At 36.8% G+C, this 14,219-nt stretch overlaps 1 protein-coding gene across 6 annotated transcripts in view; it reads right to left on the bottom strand.

Moving 5' to 3' along the window:
* Window positions 1-14,219, bottom strand: part of TRPC4 (transient receptor potential cation channel subfamily C member 4) — a 206,198-nt gene that overhangs the window by 28,269 nt on the left and 163,710 nt on the right. For all 6 annotated transcript variants that reach the window (XM_027557363.1, XM_027557362.1, XM_027557364.1 and 3 more), the window contains one exon: window positions 6,224-6,363. In XM_027557363.1, the coding sequence (XP_027413164.1) occupies window positions 6,224-6,363 (140 nt within the window). The remainder of the gene's footprint in view (window positions 1-6,223; window positions 6,364-14,219) is intronic.

The raw sequence follows: 14,219 nt of genomic DNA, 5'->3' as shown, positions 1-14,219 counted from the left end.
CCCTGGATATTTCCTGTGATTTCAGTTGTCACTTATATGCTAATAACTCCCAGTTCCTCATCTCCAGCCCAGAAGTTGCACGTACATTCATATTTTATATTCTCTTTCCTCTTGACATTTTCTCTTAAATATCTCATGGGTGTCTCAAACTCACAGGTCAGAATTGAAACTCATCCTCTTTTCATCCTCAAACACCTTCACAATTCATGCTTTTTCATCTCAGTGGATGGCAGTAAATCACCTAAGGCAGCATTTGAGGTTGATCCTAGAGTCCTTCCTAGCAAACTCCCAGCCTTTGAAACCAAAATCTTATATATGTCCTTACTCCTTGACACTGGTATCCTCACTGTTAAAAAAAGTTTCCTACAAAAGGAAGTTTTGTAGGAAATCTACTTCTGTAGGAAATCTATTCCCTACAGAAATGATTATAATAGCCTTCTAACTCTTATCCCTGCCTTGAATCTTGTCTCTATAATCATTTATTTCCTCCAGGTCATCTTTTAAAAGGACCAATCAGGCAATCTGGCTTAATGTTCTTGAATGACACCAATATCCTCATGATGAAATTCCATTTCCCAACATGTCACATGAAGCCTCTGGAATCTGGGACTTGACTTCCTTTTGAGATTGACTTTCCATTTGTACCCAATTAGGTGCTTACCGCTCTGGCTCAAACCTTCAATTCTGGCTGTTCTCCAAACTGACCCTCACATTCTCACCAAAAGGCCTTTCTATGAATCCTGGACCCTTTGTCTAAAAAATGGGTTTCAATTCAAATTATTTTGATTCTTTGGCTACTAATCACTTATCAAATATGTGTTGAGTGCATACTCTGTGTCAGGCAATATCTTCAGGGTTCATAGTAGTAATCAAACAAGCTATAACTCATGCCATGCAGGCTTACAATACAGTGAAAAAGACAGATATTAAATAGGCAGTGCTTGTCTTTCCTTTGAGAAGTTCTCTTGTACTACAGATGAGTGGACACCAGGATCCTGCTGACCAGAGCTGGCAATCCCCTGTTCGAGAGAAATCAAGAGATATGTACATACCTATATCTCTTTGAGCACCAGAAATTCCTGCTTTCCTTTTTTTCTCATGGATTTGCTTATAAATTATAAACCTAACATAGTTTGACTTTGCCTTAAGCCTCCATTTCTATTTAGATTCTTTGTAAGGAACTTGCTCCTATGCAGACCTAGAAAACAGAATATTTACCTTTGAGTTTCTTGTCAGATTTCCATGTCGGGAGCTTTGTCTAATGTGTTTTTGGTACTGGACATCTAATAGAGTGTTTTATATGTGACAGAAGCTCGAAAAGCATTTTCGGGTGGAGAATTGTCCCAGACATATTCTAAAGTATGATTGTTAGAAAAGATGGATCATTTGTAGAAATGGGAGCATCTTAATATAGCTGGGTTGCAGAGGCTTTGGGAATAGTGATAACTCTAAGAGAAAGCTGAAGGCAGATCATGAACACCTTAGCAGAAGTGTTAGGAGAGGAAGACGGATTGCATCATAATAGTAGGTCCTAAGTTCCTTGAATATAGGAAAAGTTCATCTTTATATTCTCTAGAGCCTGATGCATACTCATAAAAGTCAAGTATTCAAAATGAATAATAATTAAGTTGAGGCAAAGTGAAAACATTTGTTCTACAAAATTAAACAGAAAATGTATGCTAGTTTTAATGCTTGATTTATAAGGTGAAAACATTTCCCTTTCTACAAACTGGTTAGATAATTAAGAAGTGAAGACAACAGGAAGGTGTATGGTTTTCTCCTGTGGTAGATAATACTATACAACTCAGATTTAAATATCTACAGCTCTCTGTCATAAAACTAAAGAATATTTAGAAAGTTCATGATTTGGAGAATTCACTACAGTTGTAACATTTGTGAAATAGAAACATTCACCTTCTTTCTAGCTGATAAGAAGAGGGACCAATGAGGTAAATACTATTTAGAAGACTGGTGCTATGAAAAATTCCAGCAAGATCATTGAAAGAACTGTTCTTATTCCTAATCATTTTGATTTCTGAGAATATTATTTACACAGTGGACGAGGCATAGAATTGCAACCATTTCTGCCAAATGACAGAAGATAGACATAAGAGACAAGTTATACATAGGAAAAGGGACTGGGTAATATTTAGGAGAAAACGATTCCTAATGAAGATAAACTAACATTTTCCAAGTGTGCCCAGGCATCAACAAGCTCTAGATTGACTTAACATTTTATACATGGTGAGAACAAGAAATGATTGACAAACCTTCTCCTTCAAAAATTAAAAGCAAATTTTAAAAAGCTACAATCCCTAAGCTGTGAAATGCTAATGAATCAAGGCATTTAAGGCAGAACCACAAGCCTTGTGGAGAAGGAGAATCCTAAAGTCACGTGAACTTCTGTGTTCTCTTTGTATAATCTAATGCTGTTTCATTTTAATCAAAATAAAAAACAACTGAGTGCTTATATTAAACTCTATGGCATAAATGTGTTTATTAATGAGATCCTCACAAACATTGTCTGGAACTTGATTATTCCTATCATCTTACAGAGAAGAATGTTGAGGCATAGGTTAACTTGTCCCAAATCATACTGGTAGGAAGTGGTACAGGCAGTAGTCATACCAAGTATGGATCAGAGCCCAGATCACAGCTTTGGCCAAAAGGACCCTTTTGTATGTTAAAAAAAAAAAAAAATCTCCAGGAGGATAAATTGCAAAGGGATGAGCCAAATAAGAATGGCCCTTCTGCTAGACCAGGAGGTTCTCTCCCTACAGACCAGTTACAGAAGGATCTCCCTCTTGAAGGACTGATGGTTCATTTGGTCATCATAACCATCAGAAGTAAACTATTTACTGAGGAGCAGCGTCAAGACCATTCTGGGATCCCACCTATGATCCAAGCCTTCATAATAACAAATCACGTGTCTTGTGGATCTTACCTCCTAATTTTTTTTTTTTCCCAAAGCCAATCTTCTATTAACTTCTCCTGTGTCCACTGCTCTACTTCAGGTAATCATCATCATTTGACTCATTCTGTTTCAGCCTCATTAATGGTTCCTCTTTATTTTAGGATTCAAACTGTATAGCATGATCTGGAAAGTCCTTCCCATCCTCTCCCTGCCCCAGTTCCCTGGACCATCCCTCTGAATTAGTGGCCTCCTTTATACTCTCAGACTCATGCATGTTGTGTCTCTTCTCCCAGGGACATTTATGAATGTTCATGGACACAATACATGCCCACTCACTCTGTCCTCTAAATCATTTCAAGACACTGCCAGCCAAATTTAGTTCCTTCCATGATGCCACCAAGGTCCCTGTGGTAGACCTTATCACACTGTAAGGTCTTCATGTGCATTTCTCTTTCCTTTCTGTGAACTGCTTGAAGGCAGGGGCTGTATCGCCAGTGTCTGCATTCTCAACAAACAGATGGAAAGCCAGTTTCTTAATGTGACTCCATAAATTCTCATTGCTTGATTCACAAAATGACTGTTTGCCTCATTTATGGTAGTCTATTTTTGTACAGAAATAATGCTCCTGTTCCTGAAATCGTAAATTATGTTATTAAAAATTAGCATGAGAAAATGAATGATAGAACAAAAGATGATCAAGGAGGCTGAGTCACCAAATCAGCATGACATCACAGCCTCCCAAAGTCGGTGCTTTTTTGCTATTATCGTCATTTAAAAGATAATACAATCGAGGCCCACATGAAACACCTTGCCCCAAATTAGACAGTTTGCAAGTGGTAAAGGCAAGTGTGAATTCAGACATGAAGGTCTTTTTCAACTAAAATAAAGCAAATGCCACAATAAAGACATTGCAAGAGGCAAGTCCAGTGGACTCAGGGTACATGAAGGAGGAGGAAACAGCAGTAGGAGAGAAAGGAGAGAACTAATCATGCATTTGGATACCAGCACTTTAAATACATTGATCGACTCATGTTTTTCTCATATTAATGGTGTAAGGCAGAAATTCCTTATTTTATAGGTGAAGCACAGAGAGGTGAAAAAACAGGTCCAAGTTCACATAACTAGTAAGTGATGGGAGAAAACTGAGCCCAGGAAACCCAGGTCTAAAGTGCAGCCATTTAAAAACTATTCATGAAACTCAGGTTTGGAGCACACAAATTAGTCATTCAGAAATAACTTTTCATCATTTATGTTTATAATCCTAGCTGAACTCCTATGACCAAAGGGCATAAGCAATCCATATATTTCCCAAAGACTTCATCTGAGGTTATTTCTATGTACTTTTCCATCTTTTTTTCCTTTTCTTTTCTTTCTTCTTCATCACTTGGGATGAGTTGATTTTTTTTTGTCTTTTAGCCATGTGAAGCTTGCTGGATCTTAGTTTCCCTATCAGAGACTGAACCCATGCCCCCTGCATTGGAAGTGTGGAGTTTTAATTACTGGACCACCAGGGTAGTCCCTAGTTGAATTTTTAACACAAAATTTCCCATTTACAGTATAAGGAACAATGTTTATATTTTAGTTTGAAAACAGATATTCCACATAAAGAATTTATGAAAATTCAAATCCAGTTATCTGAAACCACTGAGGCCCCAAATACACAGGTGTTCATTAATTCATATAATTGTACTTAGTATATATCAGAGTTCTTATATATAAAATATATATGTACCATAAGTGAATACCATATAAATGAGATCTATAAAATGTTTCTTAATATAAATATTATATGAGAGAGGTTCCTTTTGGCATCAAACCCATATTTATTTGAGCTGCTAAATAGAATTTTTCAGCCTAAGGCTATTCATGATGTCTTCCTTAGACCATTTACCTCAAAATTAGCTGATGAATTTGCAATAAATGCGAATTTAGGCCCCTGCCTAATACTCCTGATCCGTGGGAACTGAGAAAAGGGATCTGTTTTAGCAAGCTCCTCAGGTGATTCTTAGCACCTGAAAGTATGAGAAGAATTGATATGTCATGTGGAACTAGAATTTTATAACTGCACGTGGTCACAAAAAAACAGATACATTACTTTTTGAGAGAAACATGTCCAAAACAACTTTATAGATATACTTAAGCATCATGACAGAAGAAAGAAGAATCGGGAAGACATGCACTTCAAAATAGATAACCATCTCCTGCACAGATGCAAAACTTGCTTGGTTAACACAATATTTTCTGTCATCTTCAGAAAGGCCCAAGGTAATTCATTCTTAATGCAGATAGAAAAAAATTATCAAATCATTTCCATTCTTAAAACATAGCTAGTTTTCCATGAAACTGGCAGAAAACATTTTTTCTGAATGTTTTGATGAGTGCTGGAAACATTTTAATTGAACAATTCAGGAAACGACTTTGGGCAATTTTGACCCTGTTACAGCTGAACGTTTAAGGAGCTGACTTAGGACAACACTAAATGAATGAGAGTTCACTTTTGTTTTAGCATTTCCTAGCTCAGATCATTAGATCGCATGAATTATTCATGTACAGTCCAATTAAACACTGTGTTTTCCTAATTCACTCATCAGTTTGACACACATTTTTTAAAAAGGAAGAGAAAAGGAAGGAGTGAAAGGAAAGGCAGGAAGGAGGACACGATCATACTTGGGTTTAAAAAACATCCCCCAAAGTACAAAATAATCTCAGTTGTCACTGCAGAACAAAAACGCTTTATGTAAATTATGTGGTTTGGGGTGAGATTGATGCTGTATGGAACGCGGGGGAGGAATGGGTGTGTGAGATTTCAGCACTGTCACATTGAATGGGGTGAGGAGAATTATATTCTGCTCCAATTATATCAAGCTATATTAGTTTAAACTGAAATAATAATTTCAATGCTTTAAGAGAGTAATATTTTGATCTGTCTGTGTAATTTTATCAGTTAGTTATAACTGATAAAAATAGATTCTGGTTGCAAAAGTTTGAACAGTGTTTGAGGTAGAATTTCATTAGAAATGGAAAAGATTAGACTTGAGAGCAGCTATTGTGAATCACTTTTAGGCATCATTCAATTTAGATACCAGAAAATTGGGTGACAATTTCTAAATGTCTATCAAAATTTGTTTTACGACTATAAGCTGTGCATTATCTATGTATTTTATTTCTATCTCTCAGGAAAGTCATAAGATGATGAATTTCACATACAGATAATGCCCTAGGCAGCATTATTAATAAAAATAATAACAATGGAATATTATCAATAGTTAACATAACTTTTGCTTTACCAATAACATAAATTATAGTTACCTTTACAAATGCAACGATTTTCAAGGAGATTGTTGCTAGGTATAAGGAGTTCATCACAAAATCCATTAAATTCCACCAATCATGGATGTAATCTTGAAGTCCACCATCCCACATTTGTTTAATCTCTCCCCATATAAAACCTGCAGTTATAGAAAGATTCATGTAAGAGTGGTTTTTCAATCAAATCATTATAAACAGAGATACATAATTAGGAATCAGAGAATCTTGGAACTTCAGGAAACTATATAGTCACTCTAATACAACACCTATTTTTATAGGTAATAATAATTGAGTCCCAGTCAGATTATAAAACTTCCAGGATTCTTAGCTAATTTGTAGAGAATTCTCTTGAGGCTGCTTCACTTTCTTTTTATTCATTTGATAAATTCAGAAGGTTGTGAAATTTTGACTCAAACTGGGATTCCTCTCTACCTCTATATCTTTCTCATGGAAAATATCATGATGGTCATTTGCAAACAGATACTTAAAGACATTTTTCCTCCCAAGCCAAAATGACTCGAAGATTTATGAAAAAACTAGTGAATGTATGTGTGCTCAGCCAGTCTGACTCTTTGCAACCCCATGGACTGTAGCCCACCAGACTCTTCTGTTCGTAGGATTTTCCAAGCAAACTCCAGGGAGTCTCTCCAACCTAGGGGCTGAACTTGCATCTCTTATATCTACTGAACATAACTGGCTTAATACCATTGACCAGGGTACTTTGCTGTGCTTTTGTAAGCAGTTAGCACCTTCAGAGATCTGATTTCAGTTCTATTTAAAAAGCGATTATAACATTCATACTTCTAGCAATAGGTCTAAAGCTATACCCAGAGAAAATAAAAATCCCTTTCCTTTGATTATGGTCATGTTTTTAATAGGAAATATTTTATTTTCAAATATTAGAAATTACTTATAACATATCACTATATCTTTATTCTATTTCCAGAATATTATTAAAATTTTATAAATCTATTTTTAGAGCCTAATAATGAGAAGGGAAAATATGAAGATATCTAGAATCAGGAAATATGAAAAGGATAAATATGATTTTAAAACTACATTAAAATAAGAAAACAACTAGACTCTTTTATGATAATGATAGTTTGATACCAATGTGGGTAGTACAGAGTTTTATATCTGTCCTACACTAAAAGCAAGAAAAAGTCATATAAATATAGAATCATATTTTTTCATGAATCTGTCAGAGAGGTGAGAAACCAGGGAGCCTATATGTCAAAGAAAACAGTTGCTGCAAAGAGAGTGACAAGGAGAGCATTAGCTTCCCTGGGTCAGGTGGCAGGGTGAGAGACACTGGCACCATATCAACACAAGAGATTAAGACAAGTTCAGAAAACCTTCCTAAACAAACTTCTAAAAGCTGAGCATGAGCTACTGAGAGAGGACAGAACCCCTAGGACACAGATACGAGGAGGGTGTCCATTCACTTGTAAGCTAATTTCCATAGATCCTGACACCGCTCAAGAACCTGGTTCTGGGAGGAAGCACAAAGCTTTATCCAGGCTCCTGCACCCCAAGAAGCAGAACACATCAGTCCTCTGGGAGAAGCAGGAAATAGAACTGGGACTAACATTTATACCAATATCCTTAGATGCTTCCTACCAATGGGGGAAGGTTGGGAAACCCTTCTGCATGCAACCTGCACAGTTTTACCACCATGACAAGGAAGATTTGGATCATTGAGATGCTCCCTGATGCCCAGGCATAGGCTTACCTAAGTCTGACCCTAGACCTGGAAAACAGACAGGCTTTCTGCCTCACATCACCAGGCTGATAAACACTCAGTAAGAAGCAGAAGCTGACAACCACTAGAGGATCACAAATACCTGGACACAAACTCCCTCAGAGGCACAGGTGCTGGAGGAAGGCCAGAAACGGGGTAGAGCAGGAATTCTGAGAATAATTATCTCTCCCAACTGTTTTATCTGTTCAGGCTGCTATAACAAAGCACTCCAGACATGCTGTCTTATAAACAACAGAAATTTACTTCTCATAGTTCTGAGGGCTACAATCTAAGGTCAGAGTGTCAGGGTCAGGCTCTGGTGAGAGTCCTGTTTCATGTCGTAGACTTCTGACCTCTCTTTGTGTCCTCACTTGGCAGAAAGACAGTGAGCTAGCTCTCTGGTCTGTTCTTCTAAGGGCACTAATTCCATTTGTGAGGCTTCTACCCTCGTGTCCCAGGTGCTTCCCAAAGGCTCCACCTCCAAAAACCATCACATTGTGGGATAGGATTTCAATGTGTGAATTGAGTTGTTGTTATTTAGTTACTAAGTCATGTCTGACTCTTTTGTGACCCCATGGACCCACGAGGGTACTCTGTCCATGGGGTTTCCCAGGTAGAATACTGCAGTGGGTTGCCATTCCTTCTCCAGGGGATCTTCCTGACCTAGGGATCATACCCAGGCCTCTCGTGTTAGCAGGCAGATTATTTACCACTGAGCCACCTGGGAAGCCCATGAATTGGACAGAGGGGTACAAAGACTTGCAGTCTTTGTATGTGGTGGCCTGAAACTGATTACAGCAACAATGAAACACAAATCCAGCTCAGCTTCTGACTCTACTGCCTCAAATTCCTGCACTCATGTCCTAACAGAAGAGGCATATCCATTTTCAGGCATAAATGCTATACACTTCTGTCCAGCCTTCTACATAGGTATAAATAAATACCCTAACAAAATACACGCACATGCATACACACATACAAGCACATGCACACTGTGATATATCATACTCAACCTGTTCAAAAAAGATAAAGAAAAAATATTAAAGGCACCAGGGACAGGGATTTGGTGGAAATAAAGGACACACTGCATACAAAGGAAAAAATATAGGACTGATATCCAATGGATTGTCTGAAACCGCACAGAATGGCATCATTAAAGTGCTGAAAAGAGAAAGAAGTCAATCCAGAATTCTACACACAGCACAAATATCTCTAATAAATAAAGGAGAATGAAAAACTCCTTTCAGACAATCAAAAATTCAGACAGAGGCCCATGCTCCAAGAAATGCTAAAGGGTTATTTTTTTAAAGCAGAACATAACTGATAGATATTTAGGCTTATAAAAAGAAATGAAGATCTCTATTCAGAAATTACTAAAGTGAAAATCAATGTAAAAGATGTTTTTCTTATTTTGCTCTAACAGATAATTGACTGCCCAAGGCAAAACAAAAATAGTAGCACTGTACTGTGGTTTATGACGTATGTAAAAGCAAAACACATGACAACAGCACAGAAGACAAGAAAGAGGAATGAGAAGCACAGAATCACAGGGTTCTGATACTACATGTAAAGCAAAATACTATTTGAAGTTAGACTGTGACAAATTAAATTTATGTTGTAAATCCTAATGCATTCTCTCAAAATATGTTTAAATGCATAAATGCAGAGTCAAAAATATAAATAAATATGGTGTGATAAAATGCAGTCCAAGAACAGGCAAAGGAAAAAATACATCAGATAGGGAAAATAGGAAAAACAATGGGGTAGATTTTAAATCTACCAATATTAAAAACTGCATTGAATGAAAGATAAAGTCTAAACAGCTTTTAAAAGAGATGGATGAATAGGATAAAAGTGCAAAACATAACTGCATGACAATCCTTTGATAGGCCAAACATAAATGAATAATAATGATACCATGAAATACTAATCAAAAAAGCTTAAATGGTTATATTAACGTAAGACTAGATATATTTCAGAAGAAGTATTACTATGTATGTACAGGAATAAAACATAAGGATAAACAGGTCAAATCTCTGAGAAGACAGATCAGTCCTAAATATAAATGCAGCTGACAAAATAACCTGATAATGCAAGATGCCATAGAACTTAAATATAAATAAAGGTGCGATTATAGTTAGAGACTTAACTATTCCTCTCTAAAAGTACATGAAACAGTAGGAAGAAGTTTAGTAAGAATATAGAAGTTCCAGAAAGACGGTACTGATGAACCTACGTGTAAGGCAGGAATAGAGATGCAGAGGTAGAGAATGCATCTGTGGACACAGCAGTGGGGAGGGAAAGGCGGGATGAATTGGACAGTAGCATAGACATATAAACACATTTACCATGTGTAAAGCAGATAGCTAGTGGGAAGCTGCTGTATCATACAGGGGGGTTCAGCTGAGTGCTCTGTGCTGACCTAGGGGTTGGGATGGGGCGGGGCTTATAAGGGAAGGGATATATGTATACATATGGCTGATTCATGTTGTTGTACAGTAGAAACTAATACAACATTGCAAAACTACTATATCCAGTTAAAAAATAAAGAAAGCATATAGAAATCCTGAACAATAGGACTGGAAAATGTCAGTTTTCATTCCAATCCCAAAGAAAGGCAATGCCAAAGAATGCTCAAACTACCGCACAATTGCACTCATCTCACATGCTAGTAAAGTAATGCTCAAAATTCTCCAAGCCAGACTTCAGCAATACATGAACCGTGAACTTCCAGATGTTCAAGCTGGTTTTAGAAAAGGCAGAGGAACCAGAGATCAAGTTGCCAACATCCGCTGGATCATGGAAAAAGCAAGAGAGTTCCAGAAAAACATCTATTTCTGCTTTATTGAATATGCCAAAGCCTTTGACTGTGTGAATCACAATAAACTGTGGAAAATTCTGAAAGAGATGGGAATACCAGACCACCTGACCTGCCTCTTGAGAAACCTATATGCAGGTCAGGAAGCAACAGTTAGAACTGGACATGGAACAACAGACTGGTTCCAAATAGGAAAAGGAGTACATCAAGGCTGCATATTGTCACCCTGCTTATTTAACTTCTATGCAGAGTACATCATGAGAAATGCTGGGCTGGAAGAAGCACAAGCTGTAATCAAGATTTCCGGGAGAAATAGCAATAACCTCGAATATGCAGATGACACCACCCTTATGGCAGAAAGTGAAGAGGAACTAAAAAGCCTCTTGACGAAAGTGAAAGAGGAGAGTGAAAAAGTTGGCTTAAACCTCAACATTCAGAAAACGAAGATCATGGCATCTGGTCCCATCACTTCGTGAGAAATAGATGGGGAAACAGTGGAAACAGTGTCAGACTTTATTTTTTGGGACTCCAAAATCACTGCAGATGGTGATTGCAGCCATGAAATTAAAAGACGCTTACTCCTTGGAAGGAAAGTTATGACCAACCTAGATAGCATATTCAAAAGCAGAGACATTACTTTGCCAACAAAGGTCCGTCTAGTGAAGGCTATGGTTTTTCCAGTGGTGATGTATGGATGTGAGAGTTGGACTGTGAAGAAAGCTGAGTGCTGAAGAATTGATGCTTTTGAACTGTGGTGTTGGAGAAGACTCTTGAGAGTCCCTTGCACTGCAAGGAGATCCACCCAGTCCATTCTGAAGGAGATCAGCCCTGGGTGTTCTTTGGAAGGAATGATGCTGAAGCTGAAACTCCAGTACTTTGGCTACCTCATGCTTAGAGTTGACTCATTGGAAAAGACTCTGATGCTGGGAAGGATTGGGGGCAGGAGGAGAAGGAGACGACAGAGGATGAGATGGCTGGATGGCATCCCTGACTCAGTGGACGTGAGTCTGAGTGAACTCCGGGAGTTGGTGATGGACAGCGAAGCCTGGCGTGCTGCAATTCATGGGGTCACAAAGAGTCAGACACGAATGAGCGACTGAACTGAAGTGAACTGAACAACACTATCAACAGTCTAATAGCAGAAGACACATTTTTTTTTTCAAGTGTACATGGAACATTCACCAAGACAGACTATATAACTTCAACATATTTATACATTTGAAATGTTTAAATATTTACTATTTAAAAGAGATGAAGAATAGGATAAAAGTGCAAAACATAACTGCATGACAATCCTTTGATAGGCCATAGTAAAGAACAAATCAATAATACATTGTATGTTGAAATCTCCAAATATTTTGCAATTAAATAATATGCTTCTGATAACTTTTGGTCACAGGGAAATTTACAGAATGATTAGAAAATATTTTGAAATGATTACAAGTGAAAATACAACTAAAAATTCTGTGATGCAGTTAACACAGTACTTAGAGTAGAATGCTTAATTAGAGAATAGTAAAGGTCTCAAATCAGTGATCTCAGCTTTAACTGTGACACTATGAAAAGAAGAGCAAATTAAACCCAAAACAGGCAGAAGGAAGAACATTAAAAAAAAATAAGCAGAAATCAATACATTTTAAAATATAAAACTTGAGAAAATTAATGAAAACAGAATCTAGTTCTTTGAAACGGTCAATAAAATTGAAAAAAATTCTAACTAGAATTGATCAAGAAAAAAGAGAGAAGAGATGATCAATGTCAGAAATGAAAGATGGGAATGAATATAGATCTTACAGACTTTATAAGGATAACAAGTGAATAAAGGGAACAAATTGATACTCATAAATTTCACAACATAAATGAATTGGACATTTCCCCTGAAAGACAAAACTTACCTAACACACAAAAGAGGACATAGAGTAACCTGAGTTGTCCTTTATTCATTAAAGAAAATGAATTCATAGTTAAAAACCTTCAAACAAAGAAAAATTCAGGTCTAGTTTTTCACGGGATTCTACCAAATATTTGAGAAAGAAATAATGCCAGTGCTAATGAAATACAAAATTACAAGGAAAAAGATGTTTAAAAGTATGTATTATTCTGATAAAAAGTCAGGCAAAAATATATACAAAGAAAACTATACACTAATAATCCTTATGAATATGTACAAAATCCTCAACAAATATTAGTAAATTAAATATAGTAATATATAAAACTGATAATGTCATGACCAAATGCCATTTTTCCTAAAAATACAAGCTTGTTTCAATATTTAAGAATCAATCAACGTAATTTATCACATCAATAGATTTTTGGGGAAAAAAAATATTTTCATTAGATTCAATAAATCTGTACAATAGGTGCAGCAAATTCATTTGACCAAATTCAACATTCATTCATGACAAAAGGTTTCTGTAAAGTATGACTAGAAGGAAATTGTCTTGATTTGATAAAGCACATCTATAACAATCTAAACTATCATCATACTTTGTGAAGGGCCAGAAAATAAATTATTTAGGCTTTGCAGTGGTTGGATAGCATTACTGACATGAACTTGGGCAACCTCCGGGAGTTAGTGAAGGATGCGGAAGCCTAACGTGCTGTCCATGGAGTTGCAAAGAGTCGGACAGGACTTAGCAACTGAGCAACAGCAACAATAAATGAATGAGTGTGGCTTTGTTATAATGAAACTGTTTATGCTGCTGCTGCTGCTAAGTCGCTCCAGTCGTGTACGACTCTGTGCGACCCCATAGACGGCAGCCCATCAGGCTCCTCTGTCCCTGGGATTCTCCAGGCAAGAACACTAGAGTGGGTTGCCATTTCCTTCTCCAATAGATGAAAGTGAAAAGTAAAAGTGAAGTTGCTCAGTCATGTCCGACTCTTCACGACCCCATGGACTGTAGCCTACCAGGCTCCTCCATCCATGGGATCCTCCAGGCAAGAGTACTGGAGTGGGGTGCCATTTCCTTCTCCAGAAACTATTTATAAAAACTAGCAAAGGGCCAAATTTGGCTTGCTGGGCCATACTTTGTCCTATATGGTGATCGTGCTGGTACTATGAGTGTATGTTTGTCAACATTTTATATATCTGTGCCCTAGGGGGAGAAAAAAAAACTGAGATGAAGTAGTGGTACAACTTAACGTTAAGGCAGCAAAAATTATGAGAGATTGATTAAAAATAAAGAAATTGTGATATATTGCTGATAAATGTTTGTGAAAATTTTTTCAATGAAACTTTGAAAGTAAAATGTATTAGACTTGATGCTCATAATTATTTAGTGAAAAACTTGCAATATTTTAGTATTATTAATAAAGTTTTATTGTTAAATTTTGTCACATTTAAATTAAGAACCCAGATAAGAATGGATATCAATTAATTAGAGTGCATTTTAGAGTCTGCTGTAAACCTTTGCTTTATTCTAGATTTGCTGTTTATA

This window comes from Bos indicus x Bos taurus, chromosome 12 (genome assembly GCF_003369695.1).
Source record: "Bos indicus x Bos taurus breed Angus x Brahman F1 hybrid chromosome 12, Bos_hybrid_MaternalHap_v2.0, whole genome shotgun sequence".
NCBI lineage: Eukaryota > Metazoa > Chordata > Mammalia > Artiodactyla > Bovidae > Bos > Bos indicus x Bos taurus.
This window is presented reverse-complemented; position numbering and strand designations above follow the sequence as displayed.